Source organism: Eurosta solidaginis, chromosome 3 (genome assembly GCF_040869045.1).
Source record: "Eurosta solidaginis isolate ZX-2024a chromosome 3, ASM4086904v1, whole genome shotgun sequence".
In the NCBI taxonomy this organism is placed as follows: domain Eukaryota; kingdom Metazoa; phylum Arthropoda; class Insecta; order Diptera; family Tephritidae; genus Eurosta; species Eurosta solidaginis.
Genome location: NC_090321.1, coordinates 227,819,278 through 227,843,553, shown reverse-complemented (window position 1 = coordinate 227,843,553; position 24,276 = coordinate 227,819,278). Strand labels below are relative to the sequence as shown.

At 38.4% G+C, this 24,276-nt stretch overlaps 2 protein-coding genes across 10 annotated transcripts in view; one reads left to right on the top strand and one right to left on the bottom strand.

Moving 5' to 3' along the window:
• lig (lingerer) overlaps positions 1 to 12,891 on the bottom strand; it is a 97,042-nt gene extending 84,151 nt beyond the window's left edge. For 7 of the 9 annotated variants that reach the window (XM_067775407.1, XM_067775404.1, XM_067775409.1 and 4 more), the window contains exons 1-6: positions 7,235 to 7,417; positions 6,917 to 7,108; positions 6,683 to 6,857; positions 2,081 to 3,369; positions 1,728 to 2,003; positions 1,356 to 1,670 (exon numbers count right to left, since the gene is read on the bottom strand). In XM_067775407.1, coding sequence (XP_067631508.1) covers positions 1,356 to 1,670; positions 1,728 to 2,003; positions 2,081 to 3,369; positions 6,683 to 6,857; positions 6,917 to 7,108; positions 7,235 to 7,387 — 2,400 coding nt within the window. In that variant the 5' untranslated portion in view covers positions 7,388 to 7,417. Of the gene's footprint in view, positions 1 to 1,355; positions 1,671 to 1,727; positions 2,004 to 2,080; positions 3,370 to 6,682; positions 6,858 to 6,916; positions 7,109 to 7,234; positions 7,418 to 9,767; positions 9,891 to 12,866 lie in introns of those variants that run through there. The other 2 variants (XM_067775411.1, XM_067775408.1) reach the window with 2 other exon arrangements.
• A 2,758-nt stretch (positions 12,892 to 15,649) lies between these two features.
• Positions 15,650 to 18,481, top strand: mRpS16 (mitochondrial ribosomal protein S16). Its single transcript, XM_067775403.1, has 3 exons — positions 15,650 to 15,720; positions 16,070 to 16,248; positions 18,063 to 18,481. Exons 2-3 carry the CDS (start codon positions 16,132 to 16,134, stop codon positions 18,342 to 18,344), a joined length of 399 nt encoding a protein of 132 aa, XP_067631504.1. The 5' UTR covers positions 15,650 to 15,720; positions 16,070 to 16,131; the 3' UTR covers positions 18,345 to 18,481.
• Positions 18,482 to 24,276: the final 5,795 nt, after the last annotated feature.

Genomic DNA, 24,276 nt, shown 5'->3' with positions numbered 1-24,276 from the left:
TAAATTTCTTAGTGATATTTATTATGTCATCTAATACTATGTCTGTGAATTAAAAGGCTTCAATTTGGTTATTTACGCTTATTTCGGCAGCATAAGGAATTATTTCATTAATTTCATTAATTTCGACTATGCTCTTAACAAAAAAATTGTTCAGGGCATTGGCTATATCCCATTCCTTCTCAATGCATTCATCATTAATTATTATTTTGGTTATGTGTTTTTTGGTATCACTCATCTCTGCGAGATCTTTCAAACACCTCCACACCCGTTTCATGACCCCATGATTATCGAGCACCCTATCTTCCATATATTTCTTCTTTTTATACTTGATAGTTTTTTTGTATGTTCTTTTAGATGTTTAGGAATCTTTATTTATTCCTCAAAAGTTTATTAAAATATAACTAAATTTACATTGCCAATATTTGTACATTAAAAGAATAAAAAATAATAAGGCGTTCTAATTCCAAGCGATTACTCAACAGAGTTGTATTTTTATGTTTCTAGAAACTTCTTGCGCAGCGTTGCCATACGAAACGCCCAAACCATGTAGTAGGGTATTTAACCCTACAGATGTATTATAATCATCCCAGCATCCTGTGTTTTTAGCAACATTTTATTTTGTGCAATATTTTCAGCTCGCGGTCATACCACTTATTTCTTAGCTGTATTTTATTCTCTTCTCATACGTCAATGCTTGCATGGCTTCAGCTAGGATATCGTTCAGTTTCATAGCTCTATTTTCTACTCCTGTATTATACAAAGAGTTTAAATCGCTTGCTCGCAGCAGACTTATCAGATTTTTCGCACTATAGAACTCCCAGCTAGTTACGGTGTAGAAATTCCTCATTTTGACAAATTTTGTTGTTGATATCTTGAAATGTATTGTCTCGTGATCTGAAATTCTATGATCACTCAAATTTTCAGTTAGTATTTGGTCGTTATTACCAAACAGTAAATAAATTTTTGTAGCTGAGTACTCAGTTATTCTCGTATTGAAAGTAATCCTCTGCAAGATAGCCATTTGCGCAAATAAACTTGTTAGCTGATTATTCATATTTATGTTCACGATATATTCATATTTGTTAGGCATCGATGCACTGCGACCTTAATCATAGCTTCAAATTTTCAGATTTTTTAATTAGCTCCCTATTGATCTAGATGTTCGAGTCACATCTTAAATGGTATTTGAGATTTAAATAACCAAGTACTAAATTTAGCCTCCAAAATAGTCAAACGTTTGCGTAAATTTTACTTATATATTACGAGATTATTATTCGTATAAAATTTGGAGATGTATTTTGTACTTGAAACTTCAAAATTTGATCAGCAATTCGGGTTAAAAGTATTATAATTACCTGCACATTTGCGTAGCTGCTACTATTATACACTTGACCAGCAGCAGATGGCTGATAAGAATTTGCGTTCTTACTAGCCACAGAAACACTACTTTGATAAGAGCTGGGTTGATATCCACCACTTGAATTTGTTGCACTCTGCGACTGCCCATATGGATCGCTTTTCGATAAATCTAAAGTGTGATTGGAACTATTCCCAACCGATGTGGCACCGCCACCAACGCCTACTCCACTACCACTGCTTACAACTTGCTGTTGTTGTTGCTGCACAGCAGCTACACCACGTTGTGAATAGCCACTTGACAAAGCATCGCTCTGAAAGAGAAAATAAGTAAGTAAGAGAAAATAAGTAAAATTCGAAAATTCATTTACAATTTGTGAACTTTGTAACCCTGCCGACAAAGTTGCTTGTTGTTGTTGCACATTTGCTTTACTTTGATAATCGCTTGTAATATCTTGTTGCTGTTGTACTAATTGTTGCGATTGCGTCTGCTGTTGTTGACTATCAATCGTCACCGATGCACCAAACTTCTCTGGCAACGTGTCGAACGTATCTTCCGTACCGAAGTCAAGGCCACCAAATTGCACATCCAAGTAACCAATATTATTTAATGTATCACCTGGCATTTCCACAGCAGTCGATGGTATCTGTATGGAAAATATAACACAATTTGATTATATATATATATATTAGTAGATGTTTTGTTATGACGCTGTAAACTTACTTTCGAAGGTGGCGGCAATTTAGCACGTGCCCTCCTCACTTGAGGTTGTTGTACTCCACTTGAAAGCTGGGATTGATCTGCACCCGTTAGGCCAGTCGTTGTGGCAGTAGTTGCCGACACTGCTGCTGAACCAAATACATTAGCGTATGATGTCGGATATTGTACTGCAGCAGCGTTTTGTGCATAAGTTGCAGCCAATTGTTGTTGTTTCAATGGTTGCTGCATTGCCACTGCTGCTGCTGCAGCGGCTGCGGCGGCAGCATTTTGCGATGCCAAAGAATTAAAATACTGAGATTGTTCTGCGGAAAGCGTTGCCGAGGCTTTGATTTGTGTTTGTGGTTGTTGTTGTTGCTGCTGCTGTTGTTGTTGTACCTGCTGTACCAAATTGGCCGCCGCTGTGGCAGCATTCGTAAATGTATCTACAGCGCTACCATAAGGTGAACTGCTAAGAGCAGATGCCGACAAATTACTTGTACCACCTACGACAGACGTTGGCTGCTGTTGTTGCTGATGTGTCTGCGAAACCTGCTGCGATTGTGACAGTTGTGAATTGGTTACAGCAGCACTATATTGCATCATGGGTGTTGCAGCAGATGCAGACATAATTGTCGGACTAATATTTGAATTGTCTTCGTTAAGACCACCATTGGCCACACTACCCAATCCCGGCGAACTAACACCTGCTACACCTAATGAATTACCAACGAGCGTATTCAAATGAGATCCTTGTTGCTGTTGTTGCGGGGATGTAACATTACCCACCATGCCGGATGTGCCTAAATGATGTTCCAACCCCGGTGGCGCCGATAAATCACTTGTTCCGGCGCTACTTACAACACCACCACTCATGCTGCTAACACCACTGCCAACCACACTTGCTGCCGTTTGATTTGGCAAATTGCTTGTTGTAAATACTTTACTGTCCTTCAATGAACCCACATACTCTTCATTGTCCCAATCGCCCCAAGCATCATCTTGTATCTGCTGTTGCTGTTTCTCAGCGTTCTGAGCAATAGTATTGTCCCATAATTCCACCTCTTGGTGGTCCTCATTTGCGTTAGAACGGGAATTATAGCCGCGATCACCGCGACCCCCTGCTCCACGGCCGCCAGCACCAAATCGGCCGCCACCACGTCCACCGCGACCGGCATAACCACCACCACGTCCGCCGCCACCACGACCACCACCGGGGCCACCTCCTTCCCTGCGCCGATAGTTATCATTGCGATCATCACCACCACGTGAATCGCGCAAATTTCGTTCGTTTTCACGAGCCTCTCTTCCACGCCCTTAAAAAAAAAAAGATTAATTAAATGCTTATAACAAGAATAAAACGCTATGAAGTGAAACTTCGTAGAAAAAACCCAGTTTGTAAACCGCCTAGTATTAAACTTATTGTCCTCTTCCGCTTTTACTACATTTCTATTATTGATATTGATAATGATATTTCGAAATATAAAAAAATAAATATTTCTATTGTTGATATTGATAATATTTCGAAATATAAAAAAATAAATATTTGGCGCGATATACCTTGGGAAGAGCCAGGCAGAATATATCTTCTAATTTGTGTCGTGTTAATTTTTTTTACCTACGAATTTGCGGGACGGCGTCAGCAAAGCAAGTGAATTTTCGGTGAGATTTAGAAAATAATTTTTTATAGCCTTTTGAACTTGATTTTCCCCTCAATTTAACCCAGGATCTTCGGTGTGGTAGGCGAACACGTTACGTCCCCACCACGACACATTAGGTTTTTAATTTATTTGGTGTGCTGATTTTTGGAAAGGGGATGGATTATATTTGTATAAATATCAATCGAACGAAAGTTAGCAGAGACGACGAGATTGATTTATTAAATATATAGTATATTTATGTAATTAATATTTAAATGTATTTAAGTCGGCAAGACTTTTTAATCAACTACTTGTAATGTGTAATTATTATTATATAATTTTATTTTATTTTGTTTTGTTGTCTTTGCCTATTTGTGGTGCCTATGTCCGGTAGATATATAAATAAATAAATATAATAACGCCGATAACGGGTTGTCCCCAAATCAACCTAACAAAAAGTTGGTTTTTATGAACTACACTTTTTCCAGTTTAAGTTCAGAAAATTACAATTCAAGTTAAGAATTTCCAATTTAAATTCAGAAATTTACAATTCAATTTCAGAAATTGCAATTTAAATTTAAAAATTTACAATTCAAATTCAGAAAATTACAATTCAAGTTCAGAAATTCCAATTTAAATTCAGAAATTTCCAATTCAAATTCAGAAATTTCCAATTAAAGCTCAGAAAATTACAATTTAAATTCAGAAAATTAGAATTTAAATTCAGAAAATTACAATTCAAGTTCAGAAATTTACAACTCAAGTTCAGAATTTTCATTTCAAGTTCAGAAAATTTGTCAGATATATTTTCTTTCATCCAATGGAAATAAATGTATGTAAAACGGAATCTGTGTGTTAAGGAAGCAATGGACTTCTTAAGCCGCGATATAGCGAAGAAAAAACCCTTTCCTCTCTTCGCTCTCGCTCATAAGAAGCAATTTAAATGCCATCCAGCTATATTATTAGCGTCACAACCACTGATCTGCACTGAGTATGACAGCAGTGATGACGAAGATATGACCACTTAAACAGTCAACGGAGCGTCCACACTGCCGCAAGAACGTATAGGTACTGTCTGCATAGCTCTTGTCGCCATATGTCAAAATATCTCAACTTATCCGCCATCATCATTCATCATGAATTTGCGCTTAATCGCGATTGCAGTTTCGTAAAAAAACATGCCAGCTTTTCCTATTTCGCGGTAACTGACGGCGATTGGGAGCACCATCAGAGGTCAAGTCTTCCTCCACCTACCTCTCGCTGCTTCCAAACTGCTGTTTCGACTGATGAACTTTCTTGCCGGAGCGTCATCAAGCACTTGTTGGAAAGAATTATCCTGCGTTTGTTTGATTTCAGGGTTCGGGATGTACACACCTTAAAGAAAACTTGGGGTACACTATGCCCAAGCCACCATTTTGGCAACATGGTCAACGAAGCATCAATACTTCCGCAAGTAACATATAAGTATAGAATTAATTAATTAAAATAATTTTTGAAAATTAACACCCTACTTATAAATTTCTGAATTAGAACTGTAATTTTCTGAACTTGAAATGTAATTTTCTGAACTTGAATTGTAATTTTCTGAACTTGAATTGCAATTTTCTGAATTTGAAATGAAAATTCTGAATTTGAATTGTAATTTTCTGAACTTGAATTGTAATTTTCTGAATTTAAATTGGAATTTCTGAACTTGAATTTGTTTTTTTCTGAATTTGAATTGGAAAATCTGAACTTGAATTGTAATTTCCTGAACTTGAATTGCAAATTTCTGAATTTAAATTGGAAATTCTGAACTTGAATGGTAATTTCCTGAACTTGAATTGAAATTTTCTGAACTTGAATTGTAAATTTCTGAACTTAAACTGGAAAAGGTTAAACTAAAATTGTTATTCTCGAACTGGACCTATAGTTTTCGACTTCATATTTCTGAGCTTCAATCGGAAATTCTAACTTACAATTTCTTGAAATATAATTGAAAATTCTAAGCTTCAAGTTGAGTATTCTCAACTTCAATTGCATCTTTGTGAACTAAGAAACGGTACAATTTCAGACTAGGCGCAAATTATACCCCAGCGGGTTAGGGGATCAGAATATACCCGCGGTAGGTATGCCTGTCGTAAGAGGCGACTAAAATACCAAATTCAAGGGGCTGTGTAGCGCAACCTTTCAGGTTGCCAGCGCAATATATAGCTTCTCCAAACCCAATTGTCAACCTCACCTATCCGCGGCGAATCCTGTTTCACTAACAGTCGAGGCTCTGGCGACCCCAAGCTCCTCATGGAACTTGGAGGTAGGGAGGGAGGGAATGGCCTGAAGGTTTAATGTGGCCACATAAATCGTTCCCGAGATGGTCGGGCTAGCACCTTAATGGTGCTATGGCACCGGAGCGTACCGGATTTGTATCCGGCAAAGGACCATCACATCGATAACACTCCCCAAAGCCTTCGGGGAGCATCCTTATCGCTACAACAACAACAACAACAACAGGCGCAAATTATGCGAATACTTGTGCCAATATGTGGCGAAGATATCAGTCATATTTATAGCAAATTTCTGTTTAAATTCTTAACTTTTTTCGATTATGGGTTATGAGGATTTCTGTACTCTATATAAAACCTGCCTGCTATCACCTGTTGTTGTTGTTGTTGTAGCGATTAGGTTACTCCCCGAAGGTTTAGGGGAGTGTTATCGATGTGATGGTCCTTTGTCGGATACAGATCCGATACGCTCCGGTAACACAGCACCATTACGGTGCTGGCCCGACCATCTCGGGAACGATTTATATGGCCACATTAAACCTTCAGGCCATCCCTCCCTCCCCACACCCAAGTTCCATGAGGAGCTTGGGGTCGCCAGAGCCTCGTCTGTTAGTGAAACGGGATTCGCCGCTCGAAGGTGAGGTTGACAATTGGGTTGGAGAAGCTATATATTGCGCTACACAACCTCAGAAGCATCACTTCAAAGAACAAACATTTATCTTTCTTACATCCACGACTGTCGGTGCCACCGCGTCCACCACGATTGCTGCTACGATTACGCGACTTTTCGCGTCTGTCCATATTCGCATTAGTATCAGTCCATTCTCCATCGCCACCAGCGTTATCGTGACTGCCACTTGCAGCTTTGTTCTTTTTTTTTTTTGAAGAAGTCTCGAATGCTCCCTTAATTCGGAATTATGTGAAAATCAAAAATTTTATAAAAGTTATTAGATGGTACATACCACTGGAAGAGTCTCTAACAAATATACTACAGCGCGCTCTAAATCGTTATCGCACTCGTATAATGCACAACAAACTTCCTCTTCGGAGCGCTGAGTCATTTCAGTGAGTGTGGCGACCTTTTCACGCATCTGCGGATCCTCTGATGTGTTGCTATTGGTAATTTGGGCAATACGTAACTGTTCAGCAGTTGGCTAAAATAAAAAGAAACGGATTTGAAATTTTGAAATCTTATAGCAAACCTGGCACTTTAAGCTCTAACGCTGGTTTAAATGATCCTAAACAATTTTTTTAAGTATATATATGAATATGTTGCTCACCTTTGGGTGCGATTTTTCCTTTTCTGTTTTTGAGACATCTGTTTTCTTGCTTGATGCCTGTATGGCGGAGTCTCCGCCTCCACCGCCACCGCTTCCCGCATTTGATTTCTTTTGGTTGCGACCGCCGCCGCTATTCCGGTTTTGTGTGCTCATATTTATATGTACACTGTATTTACAAGTAAGCTGTTGGGATGAAAAAAATAAGGGCTTTGTTTGAAATTAAAAAAAAACTACAATTTATTGATTGTTCACGCACGTATTCTTATGACTAAACTAGATAAGCTTTAAAAAAAAATTTAGTTACATATCACATAATTAACCTAATCCAGATTAGCGCAGCTTTCTACATTTAAGACATGTTAGCAAATGAGAAATGATGTACAAATTGTTTGGGTATTTATTATACTCCTGTTCAGGTTAGGTTGTTTGGCAAAATCAGCACTGGTCATTGAGTGCGTGGAAAAGCTGAATCAACTAGGAGCACACAAGGAAATTGCCTGGGTTCCTGGTCACAGGGGAGTTGAGGGTAATGAGCAGGCGGACAGCTTGGCCAGAGAGGCAGCAACGATACGACCTATTGGTCCTGAGCCATTCCTGCCAGTAGGCCTGCAGGAAATTAGGGGGCATCTATTAGTAGAAGAAAGGGAAAAGAGGGAAGAGCACTGGCGCAATATGTTGGGCCTGAGATAATCAAAGTTACTATTAGGGGGTTACAGCACAACTCGATATAGGGCATTAATAGGCCTCTCGAAATATAACCTAAGAATCCTAACAGCTATTCTTACAGGACACTGTAGACTGAACAGCACATGCAAAACTGGGTATAATATCGAACAACACATGCCGATTTTGTGATCGATCAGAGGAGACGGCGGACCATATCGCCTGGAGTGTGATGCAATCTCAAGACGTAGGGCTAAGTTTATGGGCTCACCAGGCCAGAGCATTCTCACATCAAATCCCTCAAGCCAGGTGAACTGCTAGGGTTCATCAGAGATGTCGGCATGGATGGGGTGTTGTGAAGCAGCTGATGGCACAATAGACCAATGGTCGCAGTGCCATCCTCAATTAATTATCTATTTATCTTCTCCATAGCTGGGCGTCGATTCAGCTCAGCAAACGTTGGGCGGACACCACGTCTTGCAGGGTAGCAAGATCTTTCTGGCCGAAAGTGGATGGCAGGAGGGCTGCTGAAATAGTTTGGGTTCACTAGGACTCACCTATCAATGGTCATTGGGGTTTTGACCGGGCACTGTCCCATGGGTATCAATGTGGTACGTCTCAATATACTGGAAACTCCATCCTGCTGCAGCTGTATGGAGGATAATCAGGTGGAATCACTAAATCACTCTTTGCCTGATTGCACAGCTTTTGCCAGAACTGGGCGAAAGTACTTCGGTCGCGACTCACTTGGATCTCCCGAGGAATGATCCAACGATTCTCTAAGTAGCTAGATCTAAGTCACCGTTATTTTTGGTGTATGTGGTATCACAACGGACCTTCGTGTTGTCCAATTGAGCTATCCTTATCAGGGCAGCTACCACCTAACCTAACCTATTCACAAAAAGCCTTAAATGACCCCGAGAAGTTCCGAAATATGGGGCCGATCCATAGTTTTTTTGCATAGAACACATTTCTGCTTTGGCGGCCTTCGACCGCGCTTATAAAAAATTACCCTGAGTGGGTCCGACACCGGTTTAGGGATCAAAACTAAATGCGCGCAGATTAACTTTCTGCATTAGTGTGTGTGTGTACAACAAATCTGACAAAAAACAACCACTTGAAAATTAGAACCGATTTTTGCTTATATCTTTTGACAGAAATAACAATTTTAATTTTCGCTACCGGATTCTTAAAACGGAGGTCGAGATGCGTCTGTTGATACCACCTCTGATAAAAATTAAGTGGTGCACCGTCTTGTAAAACGTTACCCAGACGTTTACCCTTCTTGTTACATGTATCCTCTTTGCGGTATTCCCTTAGCTGTGGCTAATAGTTTCATATAGGAGAAATCTAAATATCGAGTTTGTTGTTTTTTCCAACCGACACTAGAAAAACATCGAAAATGGCAACAAGACTTTCAATGCAAAAGTAAAAAATGGAATGGGTCAACAAAAACATTGCGAGCGGTTCAACTTCTCAAGTTAATGCAGTGTCGCAGTTGCAGCCGGCGATATTCCTTAATGCGGCAGCCTTCCCCGCACCACACTCTTACTGCACAAATTCTAATCAGAAAGAGCTTTCTTATATTTTCCTAGCAAAATCTTCGATCCCATTCATTGTCGTAAATTCACATGTATCGACTTGGTCGTGATACGTTTCCTGCTATTCGTATTCGATTTTTAGAAAATTTTCGGCATGAACTTTTCATGCCACACTATTTCCGCCATTAACTTTTACCTTTTCCAGACCATACAACAAATAATTATATATGTATACACATAGATAAATACATGGTAGAATTTGTGAATAATTTTTTATCATTCACATGCAATTTTTAGTTTATTTCCATCATTTTTATGGATAAATTTACCTTGATATCAATCGTGGAACACACTAATTGCATACACAAGAAATTGATTTATAAAATTTTTGCTTGACACACTGTTGCCATCCTACTCACCAAATAATAAGAAAATTCAATATTTTCACACGATATTTAATTGTTGTAATAAATGGTTTCTTCAAAACAAAATTGCAAGAGAAATTAGAATTAAGTTTGCTATTTGTTTGGCATTAAAATCAATACCAAGCATTTCATTAATAAAAATTTAACTAAATCGTTTTCATATTTCTTAGACCAATTTTATTTATGTCCTCTATTACGTAGTGTTGGTAACCATGGGCACTTCGGCTTTTCTCTGTCAATACCTCTTTGTTCGGCATTTGCAGTCTCATGAAAAGAGACCATGTCAAAATAGAACTGCCATAATAATCGATAGTTTAATATCCACGCCACATCGTTGTAGGGTGTAGATTAGGGTGGGTGATACCCTATGGATTTTTTTTTTTTTTGTAATGGCCTAGCAATGAAAAGATGTCTTTATAAGAGATAACCAAAACCACCAAATATTATTTTCGTAGGATGGTTTTTTGAGGTGCCCCAGCCCCAAGAACTGGAGACTAGAGGAATATAGCCAGTACTAAATACACCTAAATAGTGTAGATTGGAGCCATGAACTCTTCAACTGCGCACAGTGGAGTCATCTAAACATCGTTGAGCGAGGTTATTGACTGGAAACTAGGTCTTTTCAACTACTGAAACGATTGGAAACTTTCCTTCTTACTTACTTTCTTTCCAACTGGGAGAAAATCGAAGTATAATCCAGCCGCGTTTTGAATGAAAATAGGGATTGGAATTTTTTAGTCTTTTCGACCACACAAGCCTGAAACAAGGATCCGGATGTGTCACTATTTACTAAAAGAATATCATGGCATGATTTGGAAACTCCTTTCCAACAGTATTAAATATAGTTATAAATAATAAAGCTTTGTATTTAAATTGTAAAGTTTCGTGTTAGAACCAAGCATTGAATTTATATAGTAAACTTGTAAATAACAAAGCAATGTAAGCACTGGTATAAATTTGATTCTAATTCTACAGACTGTTATCATGATTCAATTACTAGAGGTTTGTTCTCTAATCAAAGATGTTGGGGATTCGATGCTAATATGCGTCCAAAAATATGGGGGCAAGTGTAAATTGGCGTGTATTGGCTTCGGCGACAACAATCCGAATGCGGCAAGTTTGCATGTGGTTGTAATGTTGTTGTGCACGAAAAAAATTTGTGTACAAAGGATTAAATTTTGATCCAACCGCATTGGTGTACAGGCTAACGTTATTTGTTGTAAGCGCGGGCAAAGGCCGCCAACGCAAACAGGTGTCCTGCGCTTTTGCGGTTTTGGAGGGACCCGGTGTCTTTTTTTCGGTTTTTCGTTAATTTCTTTTGACCGAGTTTAAGTTTTTTATTTTGCGCTTTCGGATTATTAATACTGACGTCAACAAGCGTGGTTTGAAACCACTCCAGACATTTCAGGACGCATGGTGTCATACACTAAAACTTCGAAGTGTCCTTACCAGTACAACAACAACGCGTATTTGTAGTTGTTTTTGAAGCGATAAGGTTACTCCCCGGAGGCTTTGGGGAGTGTTATCAATATGATGGGCCTTTGACGGATACAGATCCGGTACGCTCCGGTAACCACCATTAAAGTGCTAGCCCGACCCTCTCGGGAACGATTTATCTGGTCACATTAAACCTTCAGGCCATCCCTCGCTCCCCACCCCCAAGTTCTATGAGGAGCATGGGGTCGCCAGAGCCTCATCTGGTAGTGAAACAGGATTCGCCACGGATAGGTGAGGTTACAATTGGGTTTGGAGAAGCTATATATTGCGCTGGCAACCTGAAAGGGTTGCACTACAAAGCACCTTGAATCTGGTATTTTATTCGCCTCTTGCGACAGGCATACCTACCGCGGGTATATTCTGACCCCCTAACCCGCTGGGGGTCGACCCTTGTTGTAAGCTATTATCGAATTTGGGTGCCAATGAGTTCAGGAATCCTGTCGCATGCCTATATAGAAAACTGCAAAAACCTAGTCCCGTCGTAAACGTGTGGATAGATACATTTATAATGGTGATATCGGTTTTTTTTAACCCGGATGTATGAACAAGATATCTACTTAAAAAAATCGATAGTTCCTTTCAGACTATCGATAGATTATGAAGTCTATGAGCTCTATATTCGTATTTTATATTCCTCTATGTCTGCTCTTTTCGACAACAAACGGTATATGAGAGAAAAAACCAAAATCGCAGTGCAAATTGTTTTCAATTCTGCAGTGCATTTTAAGGTAATAGTCTTTAAATAAAAAAGGCCAAACAAAATCTCAGGTACAACCTATAAATGAGTTTCACAATAAAGATACATAAGTACAAGTCAACGTGCGGGCAACCCATTTCAATCCTTTCTGCACCTTTTTCCAAAACGAAAACGAATGAAACAATAAGCACATAATCACTAACGGAAGAGTGGGTAGAAGAAAGATCACTTTGTGTGCATTAACCGACGCTCTTTGTCCAGAAAGCACTATAAAAAGGCAAATAACACGACTCCGAAATTGATGGTGAAAAAATTCAAAAAACGAAACAAGCAAAATGGAGTATTTTTCGACAAACTTATAGCAAAATAATTTTCTCAATACCCACTATCTTGATAAATAAAATATTGCAACTATTTATTTTGCCATTGATTACACGGACAATACATATAAATTTGCATCTCGTTTAGAATTTTTTATTCATATTCGGTAATTTTCCGGCCCATGTGGATGGGTTCAGGCGACGAGACGCCATTTCATTAGCTATGCACATTTTTTTCTCTTTCGCACTCATAATGAATCTAATGGAGTGCGGTGAATATGCACCTTACTAGTATGCATTTTTCTTCCATATGAAAGAATCATTCATCCCGATCATTCAAATTTGTCACAAATAAACGCGCGAAACGATAAATCTTATATGCTATATTATTAAACACTTGCTTAAGACACTCGTGATCACTAATTTTAATAATTAAACACCAAAAAACTGCCAATAATTTGATAAAAACGCGGAGCAAAAACACCGTACCTGTAATTGTGCCGTCTTCTTCTTGAGAAAGTCTACGTTGCCACCTCAGCACGAAAAACGTTTGAAAAATAGAGGTTACAGTGGCGGCGAAAAACAAAAGATATTTTTATACCCTGCGAAAGTTGATAAAAAAAAATTTGTATGTAAATGGAACAACAACATTGTCAATAGATAATCTACGTGTTTACATATCGCTCATTTACTTCAAAAGTGTCATAACTCAAAAAACACGACTTTTAAGTTAATAACATTTAATTTAATTTAATTTATTTATTATTACGGCTGTTTAGGCCTAAAACTTAAACTACTAAGTACAATTCATTATTATATCATTTATTGAATATGCTGTTGGAATGCCATGTGATTCCGATCAGCATATTTACTGGCGTAACAAACGTACCCAATACCATGATCTATGTTGTATAAAAAAATCTTTCTGATCAGTTATAAATTTACCACGTGCTATAAAAATGAAAATATGCGCAACATATGGCAGTTAAACGCTCTCCTGAAAATTATGTTTTTTGAGTTGTGACACTATTGAAGTAAATGAGCGATATGTTCCATCAATTGGAACTATATTATTTTCTGTCAAATTTTCAAAAAAATTTGCATCCCTAAAATTTGGCCTAATATATTCATTGCATAGACTCCTTTTTTCAAGTCTACATTTTGAGCATTGAAGGAAGCAAAGGCGAATAAATTGTTGTACACTCTAATATTTTCTCGGAAATTTTTATTTATTTCATTGCTTTCGTACAATAATTTCTTTAGTATTTCGGGGTAATCGTCGTTATTTGGTAGTACAATTTTACCCTGGTGACAACATGAATGTTTGTAACGCGACATTTCATTTTTGAACGAAATGTAATATTTCACATGGAAATGTAATATTTTCACTTTGTCTTTCTCAACAAACCGTTTCTTAGCATTGCGACGTTTAACACGTTTTCTCTCTGCCAACTCAGCTTCGGTTAGATTTAACTTCTTTCTATAAATTACAAAAAAAAAAAAAAACAGTACATACTACAGAAAGATCATACCACTGAAATAAAATATTCCCGGAAGAAAAATACTTTTTTATATAATAGAAGGATATGTTTTGAGTTAAATGTCATTGAAGCAATATAATCAACAAAAAAGTCACAAATAAAAAAAAAAAAAACAAGTGTATAAATACTGTCTATACAGCGATTAAGTAAGAATGTCGAGAAGCTCGCGAGATTTACGAGTACTTCTTGACACGAGGATCTCGCGAGAAGTCGAGTTCTCGATTTCTCGGGTCTCGAAAATCTCGCTTGTGTTCGAGAAGAAATTGTAAGCTCTAATAATTACCGATTATCCATGGGAAAAATGTATATGAGAAATTTAGTTAAATAATTAACTATTTGTACGAAAAAGGAGATAAAAATAAATAAATGTAAGGCGCGATAACCTTCGAAGAGATCTAAGGTCGAGCTTCTCTTCCAATTTGCGTCGTGCTCCTCTTGATTTTCTCTGCAAATTGGCCGGACGGGACCTACATGTTTTATGCCGACTCCGAATAGCATCTGCAAGGCAGATGCGTTTTCACTGAGAGCTTTTCATGGCAGAAATACACTCGGAGCGCTTGCCAAACACTGCCGAGGTGCGACCCTGCTTAGAAAAAATTTTCTCTAGTTGAAAAACATTATTTCTAAAATTTTGATGTTGCTTTGACGAAAAAGGAGATAATCTCGAATATTTCCGTTAGATGATTATTTTTCTATGTAATACGACATTTGTTCGGTTCCAACTGTGGACAAATGATCATAGTCTAGAGCAGCCGTCGACTGCTAATACGCGTCTAAAATGTCGGAATGTGTACGTAAGGCGCGTTTTGACCCCCCAGAGGGTTGGGGGTTAGAATATACCCGCGGTAGGTATACCTGTCGTAAGAGGCGGCTAAAATACCGGATTCAAGGGGTTTTTGTAGTGCAGCCCTTTCAGGTTGCTAGAGCAATATATAGCTTCTCCAAACCCAATTGTCAACCTCACATATCCGTGGCAAATCCTATTTCATTAACATCCGAGGCTCTGGCGTCCCCGAACTCCTCATGGATTTAGGGAGTAGGAGGGCGCGATGGCCTAGAATACTGTTGTTGTTGTTGTTGTTGTTGTAGCTATAAGGTTGCTCCCCGAAGGCTTTGGGGAGTGTTATCGATGTGATGGTCCTTTGCCGGATACAGATCCGGTATGCTCCGGTACCATAGCACCATTAAGGCGTTAGCCCGACCAGGAACGATTTATGTGGCCACATTAAACCCTTAACCTTCCACAAGTCCTTCGGGGAGTGTCCCAATCGTTACAACAACAACAACCTCAGCATCAATAATCCGAAGGCGTGAAAAATTATCTATCAAAAGATTTTCACTAAAAACGGAAAAGTTACCCCGCATATCCATTGTGGCGCATAGTCATAGTCGAAATAAAATAGGTTTTAAATATAGTTGCAGCTTTTTGACATAATTTTCTATGAGCTATCTGTCAAAAAAGCCGCAAATAATTATAAAATCTATTTTATTTTGACTATGACCATGCAGCAGCATCTTTGCGCCTCTTAATTCATTAACCATTCCCTTGACAGCAGAAGATCGCAAGACGCTTTTTTATAGCTGAATGGAAAAGGCAGATCAGTAATTTTATAAAATGAAATATGGATCAATACGTCTCACATAGTTCTCGGGGTCCCGTGAAATATCATATCTCATATAGAGACTCATATATAGATGTTCTGTTATTATTACTTTGTTTTTTTGTTTGATGTGATAACGAAATAATTATCTGGCAACGTTTGCAAGCAGCTGATGCTCATTTTGAATGAAAGCGCTTATGTCATTGTTTACTATATAGTTTGGCAGCTTAATTCGAGGTTATGTTGCGAATAGAGTGGAAGGCAGTGGACTAGGCAGTCGAATGTCATATAATGAAGGAATGGTGTTCGGAGATTTTTCAAAGTTAAAAAAAAAATGATAAAGGCTTTAATATAAATAAAACAATTGTTTTAATAACAACAAAAACGCCATATATATTCTGCACAAATAAATTTGTAAGGATTATCTCACTTTAAAATTTGAATTAAATAATCTAAAGTTTTGTTTTGAAATTGAGTCGATAACTGTGCGTGTGAATGTGCGAATCAGCTGTTAGTTGCGCTACTTGGTAAAATTTACAATGGCTTATGTTTTCGTAACATATTCCAAAAAGTTAATAAAAGTAAAATTTCAAATAAAATTATCACGACAAAATGTCAATTCCTCCGGCCAGTGGCATTGGGCGCTTTTATAAGCATTCGGCAAAATCCATACGCTTCGTACGCGAAGGATGCACAAATCGGCCTTTCTACCATATTGTTGTTATGGAGGTATGTAATCCAAATCAGTTTTTAGCTTACTAAGGTTAGATTGGGTTGCGAGGGCTGAGCTGAACACTATGGTGACAGCTCACTACTTAGGCCGCCAATGGGCCCATTGTAATACCATATACGGTCTCAAAGAGGACCCCTACCCTGCCTAAAGCGGGTCGACCCACTTCGTGGAATTTATATATTTTGCTAGAGCCTTGACTTCATAACTAGAGACCTCCTCAGCAAGGTCATGTAGAAAAGGTTTACCAAGGATGGCCAACCTACGTCTACTAAACGCTGGACACTGACAGAGAAGGTGCTGGACACTCCTCTTCTGTACATCTGCAGCTGCGACAATAGTCGAAGGTCATTACCCCATTCTAGCACCATGCGTGCCTATTAAACAATGCCCTGTTAGAACCCTTATCACGGACGATAAAACTATGCGTACCGGTATTGGGACTGGGGCGTTCGTGCTCAGGATTGTTGCATGTCCACTACATCCATTTGACCAGAGACCTGTTTCCCTTATGCGTAGAGCAGCGATGACCCCTATTTCCTTCGCCACCAGGTCAAGAGGTGGAAGGTATAGCATTGTGTTTAGCGCTTCAGACGGAGTGGATCCGAGAACCCCAGTAATGCAGAGCTCCGAACTCCGTTGCACCTTTTGAAGCATTTTAAGATAGGTACTTTTACCTAGTGCAGGCCGCCAGACCAAGGCACCATAAAGAAGAATCGGGCGCACAATGGATGCGTAAATCCAGTAAGCCAGCCACCTTAGGGGAGAACCCCCAAGAGGTGCCAAATACCCTCTTGCAGGTGAACAGCGCTGCTGCTGCCTTCTTGGATCGCTCCATTATATGGTCACTTCATAATAGCTTCCTATCCAGAATGACTCCCAAATACTTGACTTCATCGCTAAACGCTAAAAACGTACCCCCAATTCTTGGCGGTGTTAGATTTGGTACTTGTACCCCCTCGTGAAGAGTACAAACTCGGTTTTATCCGGGTTGACTTCTAAACCTGTGGCTGTGGCCCAGGGCGAAATTTTGGATAGTGCCCCTTCCATTAAGTTGCAAAGATTTTGCGGAAATTTCCCCCGCATGGTGACGCAGATGTCATCTGCATACGCGATCACTTGGTGGCCTTCTGATTCCATTAGGCGTAGTAGTTGGTTGACGGTAACCACCCAAAGTAGCGGAGAGACCACGCCGCGCTGCGGAGTGCCTGCCGGCTGGATCACGCATCCACCTAGCTCATTTTTAATCTGCCTACGCGTAAACAGATTGTATATAAACTCCACCAGGCACGCGTCAACTCCCAGATCCGTCAGCGCCGAGGTTATGGCCTCCGGGAGAACGTTGTTGAAGGCACCCGCTATATCTAGAAATGCCATCAGTGTGTATTTCTTGAGGTCAAGTAACCTTTCGATAACGGATACCAGTGAGTGCAAGTCCGTGTCAGTTGACCTGCCCTTAGTATAGGCATGTAGAGATTGCGAAAGAAGCGATGTCTCAATCCTCCTCCTGATGTAGTCCTCTAGGAGTCTTTCGAGTGTTTTAAGCAGAAAAGAAGATAAGCTTATAGGCATATAATCATTTGGTTTAGAGTGGGATGTTTTCCGTCTTGGGGATAAAGACCACGTTGACTTCTCTCCACGATGCTGGTACGTAATTAAGCCTAAGACAACCTATAAACATACCTTTTATCCAGGGCCCTATAAGTTCAGCAGTATACTGTAGCTGAGCCGGAAAGATTCCATTCGGCCCCGGCGATTTATAGGGCTTGAAGGTCTGAGCTTACCAATCTCATGCAAACATTTTATTTTACAGCGCCGCAAAAACCAGCACCAGCCAGTTATAGAACAAGTCGGCACCTATGATCCTATGCCCAATCAAAGGAATGAACGCCTAGTTTCGTTTAACTTTGAACGTATACGCTACTGGTTAGGTCATGGTGCTCATATGTCGACACCAGCAGCTGAATTGTTGGGATTAGCTGGATTTTTACCCATTCATCCACGTACATACATGACTGCTTGGCGAAATAGGCAACGAAATACGAAAAAAAAAGAAGATGAAAATGAAAAGGAAGGTGGAGCTGCTGCAACGTAACCTATAAAAATGTTACCTGAAAATAATATCTAATAAGCCGTGCTACTAAACCGATTAGAAAGTATACACATTTATTTTTGAAGTTTATATGATTTCACAAAAATATCAATGCATTACTAGTGGCTTCTGAACGCATAGTTGTTGTTGTTGTTGTTTTTGTTGTTGTAGCGGTAAGATTACTCCGCGAAGACTTTGGGGAGTGTTATCGATGTGTTGGTCCTTAGCCGGCTATAGATCTGGTACGCTCCGGTAACACAGCACCATTATGGTACTAGCCCGACCATCTCGGGAACGATTTATATGGCCACATTAAGCCCTCAGACCATCCCTCCCTCCCCACCCCCAAGTTCCACGAGAAGCTTGGGGTCGCCAGAGCCTCGTCTGTTAGTGAAACGGGATTCGAAGCTCGACGGTGAGGTTGAGAATTGGGTTGGAAAAGATATATATTGCGCTACACAACCACTTGAACCCCTGAACGCATAGTATTGAAGAAGTTCTGGATAGTTCTGCTTACGCTACGAAACCTTCTCCGCACAGAGTATGTGGCTTCTCGGCCGTCTCACTCCTACTTGTTTTTGTTGTAGCAGTGAAATTAAATGGGGTTACACTGAAATGACAGCCCTTGGTCGGGAAAAATGCCGAGTCGCTCCGGTACATAGAACCGGCTGCCTTGGGAAGCGTACTACTAGTTATACCTACGTACTGTCCTGAATTTGAAGTGTCCCTATATTAAGAGCAATGTTCGCAATCGCGAATAACGTTATGAGTGACAAAATTGTAAATTTGCAGGGGAGCAAAAAAAGGTTTATCATAAAAAAGATCTGGTTTTCTTTGTATATATTTATTTTTAAGATTATCCAAAAACAGGTCTCTTCATATGTATGACAAAACCATCATTCCAACTGAATGTGCAACAGCAACTTCTCTAAAGTCAAGCGCAATTGAAACTAAAAAATTAAACGTTAAACCAACAACACACTTCTTCAATCTGAATCTAAGGTGTTGTTCAGCGCAATTAATAGCTTCACAGCTTTCTTTTTTGTCAATTTCACCTACACTTGGCGAAGCTTGTAACTAGTTTCCTTACGGAAGTACGTGGTCGACTGAAGAAGAAGGTTCAAAATGGCATCAAATCATTTCAAAGGTAATCTGCTTAGAGCCTGTACACCGATAACAATATACCCGCGGCAGGTATGTTGTCGTAAGAGGCGACTAAAGTACCCAATTGATTTATGGGGTTATGTGGCGCAACCTTTTCAAGGTGATGCCGGCGCAACTTATACCTTCTACAACCCAATTGTGAACCTCGTATATCCGTATTGCTTTAGCAGCCGAGGCTCTAGTGATTCCAAGTTCCCCATGGAACTAGGGGGTGGGGACGGAATGGCCTAGAGGGTTCAATGTGGTCATATTAAACCGTTCCCGAGATGATCCGCGCTTATACCTTAATGGTGCTTGTTACCGGAAGGTACATTATCTATATCCGCCAAAAGACTATCAATATCATATATGTAATTCTGATGTTTGGGCATGTACCCAGGCCCGACGAGAGCGGAGGGGGAATGGGGGGATCCCCCCCCCCCCCCCCCCTGGGCCAGGGGTTTCTCAGGGGGCCCGCGATTTAGAGGTACTAAGACATTTTTTTTTAATTCAGGAGAGTCTTTAGTCGTTCCATAAATTTTAAGCCGAATTTCAAAAGCAACGAATATTGATCATGATTTTTTGCCTGGGCCTTCGAACAGTGAGGAGACAATAAAAACATCAAACAAAAATATATGTGTACATGAATCCGAAATCGTAAAGTTTTCGTGGTGACACAAATTTTACAATTTAAGAACGGTTTTTGGTTTCATGAATTGTAACCAAAAAACTGGTCAGAAAATCACTGATCTAATTTGCCATACTCTAGGTAAACATGAAATCCCATTAAAAGATTGTCGTGCACAAGGGTACAATAACGGCGCCAATATGAAAGAAGCTTACAACGGAGCACTACGTCACATTCTCGACAAAAATGAATGCTGATTATTCGCCTTGTGCAACCCACTGTCTCAGTTATGTGGTGTTGATGCTGCAGAATGTTGTACGGCTGCAATTACTTCGGAGTTGTACAAAAGTATTTTACAATTTTCAGCAGCACCCCACAACGATGGGACATCCTCAAAAAAAATGTACCGAGCTCTCTTCTTAGTCTTTCAGACAAAAGCCAAATTGGACTGCGCAAGCATACGGAGATGTTACCGAATGTATCTTGCTGTCCTCAATTTGGTTCAAAATACTGACTACCATTAATGAAAGAAACGTGGTCCTTCAAGCTAGGGACGCCACCATAGATGTTGAGGTCTGAAATCTAGATGCCTTATTAGCTGATTTGAGGTTGATGGGTTGATGGGAAACAATTTTAAACGAATGCAAAACAGTTGTTATTCAATTGAACATCTCGCCAAAGTTTCCGGTCATTCGAAAGAGAAACCCCAGAAGACGTTCTGAAGATAATTTAAATGAGATGATTACAGATGATTCAGACTCTGATTTTAAAAACAATACATTCCTGGTGATCGTTGATTCGGTAATCACTGGCATTACTGAACGATTTGCAGCTATGAGAAACTTGAGCCAGACGTTTTCCTTTTTGTGGCAATTTGAAGACATGGATGAAACTACGGTTCGGGCGAGCGCAGCAAAATTTGTCAAAAAATACAAGTCGGACATTTCTCAAAGCTTAGAATGCGAAATAATTCACTTGAAACGCATTTACGAAGCAAATTGTGGTCTGTCACCATTGGAATTGCTAAATGCCATCTACATACATATGTTCAAAAAAATTTTCCCCAAATTTGTGTTGCTTTACGTATCTTTTGCACTATACCCGTCACTGTAGCTAGTACAGAACGTTCCTTCAGCGTCCTTTCAAAAATCAAAAACTTTCATAGATCGTGTTCATCTCAAGAGCGAGTTTCAGGACTTGCCACGCTTTGTGTTGAATCCGTTTTGGCAAGACAGTTAAATTTTGATATTATTATAAAAAGTTTTGCAGCAAAAAAGCAAGAAAAGCCACTCTTTGATATGTTGTTGTTGTTGTAGCGATTAGTTACTCCCCGAAGGCTTTGGGGAGTGTTATCGATGTGATGGTCCTTTGTCGGATACAGATCCGATACGCTCCGGTAACACAGCACCATTAAGGTGCTGGCCCGACCATCTCGGGAACGATTTATATGGCCACATTAAACCTTCAGGCCATCCCTCCCTCCCCACCCCCAAGGTCCATGAGGAGCTTGGGGTCGCCAGAGCCTCGTCTGTTAGTGAAACGGGATTCGCCGCTCGAAGGTGAGGTTGACAATTGGGTTGGAGAAGCTATATATTGCGCTACACAACCCCTTGAATCCCCCACTCTGATTGAAATTTGAGCACTCTTTGATATCCTAACCTTCTATATTGAATAATTAAAATTTATAATCATCATTAAATTTATCAGAAATGTATTAAAATTTTACCAGATAACTAGAAAAGATTATTTGAAACGATTCAAGGTTCGGTTCGAGCTCAAGGCCAGAACAATAATTTTTTCTAATGATAATTATTGTTATTTTTTTTTAATGTTTCTAAATTTGAAAAATTGTATTTTTGTTTTTGGAATAGTAAGTAGAAAATTTTTCAGACAACCTGCCACAGCTGCGCAGATAGATCCATTTCGAAGGGTGGCTAAGCCTTCATCATCAGTATGCTTTAGGCCAGGCATGCTTAACGAACGAAACGATATCATTTCGTTACGATAATCAACGCTAATAAACGAAACGAAGTCACTTCGTTTCGTTTATTAACGTTAAGATCGTCAAATTAACGTTAATTTGACGTTCTTAACGTTAATAAACGAAACGAAATGACTTCGTTTCGTTTATTAACGTTGATTATCGTAACGAAATGATATCGTTTCGTTCGTTAAGCATGCCTGCTTTAGGCATGCTGCGCTAACAATTTAGCTATACAGCGGTGGTTGTTTTGACTGATAAAAACAAAATCAATTGTTAATAAACCATGAGCACTTGGGAATGTCAAACAAAGTAATTGACAATAAACAAAAATCCAACATTATCAGTGATTTGCACCAGATGACGCAACACTGAATAAATATAGTTGGTAAAAAGGAATAGAAGTAGCAAATTTGCCAGTCGAACAAACCACCGCTGTATAGCTAAATGGTTAGCGCAGCATGCCTAAAGCGTACTGATGATGAAGGCAGGTCAAACTTTCTCCAACAAAAACTAGTTATGGGAATGTGTTCAAAAAACTTGATTTGATATACCCGTAGAAACCTGAGAGACTTTAATCAATAATATGGTCAAAAGAATGGGTAAAGTAGTTCAGAATGAAGGAGGATATACTGGTTATTAACTAAGCAATGTTAAATGTGTAAAAGAAAAGTTTTGTTTCATATATTTTTTTTATACTTACTATCTCATCAAAATTGTACCTATTTTTATGAGCAGGTTAATTTCGGCCAAATAATATTTTTAAATAATAACTAATATGTGTTTCGTTACTTTAATGTGAAGTTTGCTTATTTTCATTGATAAATAGGACAAGGATAAAATTATGTTTTATTTTCATAATATTGATTTAATAAAATGGATTTTTCCTGTTTTGAAATTGAAGGAATGATGTGTACTTATTATTTTGAGCAGGTATGTATGTCCGTGTACATTAGATTGAAACTTCTTTTTATTTCCTTATGATTACGTCTAGGATATTTCCTATAAAATTTTAAGTTTTGCATAGTGAGCCATATTTTTATTACTAACAATAGAAATTTCAAACACATTTGTTTGCGTATCATACATTATTTTTTTCGACATGGTTGGATATTTTCCAAGAATATATATATATATATATAAGCAGCCGACCACTGTTATACTTTTAAAATGTATATATGTATATATTTATATATGACTTTTAAAATGTATATATATATATATAAATATATTTATATATATATATATTTATATATATATATATACATTTTAAAAGACTTAGATTGACCTCAGTATTAATAATCCCAAGGCGGAAAACAAAAAGTTTGAGCCGTTCAAAATATATTAACGAAGAAAAATACTTATATATGATAAAGCTCTCTAAATGGGACGAAGAACACTCACATAGGGGCGATGATATGAAACCAATATTACTAAAATGAAGCGAACAATATGAAACCAATATTACTAAAATAAAGCGAACAATATGATAAACTTTGATTACAAAACAATCAGTGCATAGCCATAACTTAATCCAAAAGAGCGGATATATTAATTTTAGAAACAAAACAAAATTAGCTTGACTTAAGGAAGAAACCATTGTTATTTTATATAATGGATGTGTATATATTTACCTGAGAATATGTTTGAATCAACGCTCATATACTATTCGCCCTATATGTTCGCCTCGGTAAGCGCTTACGATTTACTATTGCATCCTAAAATGTACTTGTATGCATGCAACAAACGAAAATTTTTATTTCACCAAAGCGGAAAAATAATCAAAAAAACATCAAAAAAATAAAAAAAAAAAACAAAAAAAAAAACAAAAATAATCTTTACTTCTGATTATTTTTGATTTTTGTTTTGATTATTTTTGATTTTTTTGATTTTTTCAATAATCGGAAAAAATCATGATTTTTTTTTTTGATTATTTTTTTAATCAATTGAAAAGTAATCATTAAAAATATAAAATAATGGCAAGTAATCATTAAATGGCGTTTCAAGAAAATAATCAATGGAACGGCTAATCATTACCATTAGTAATCATTATTTAACAGGTCTGGTTATGACTAAGATACTTATTTTTGTGGAATATGTTAGTAATTTTTTTCGTTTTCTTCATTTTTATGAAATTTTCACAATTTTTAGGTTAAGGCACCAATAACTGATGCCAATTTGAT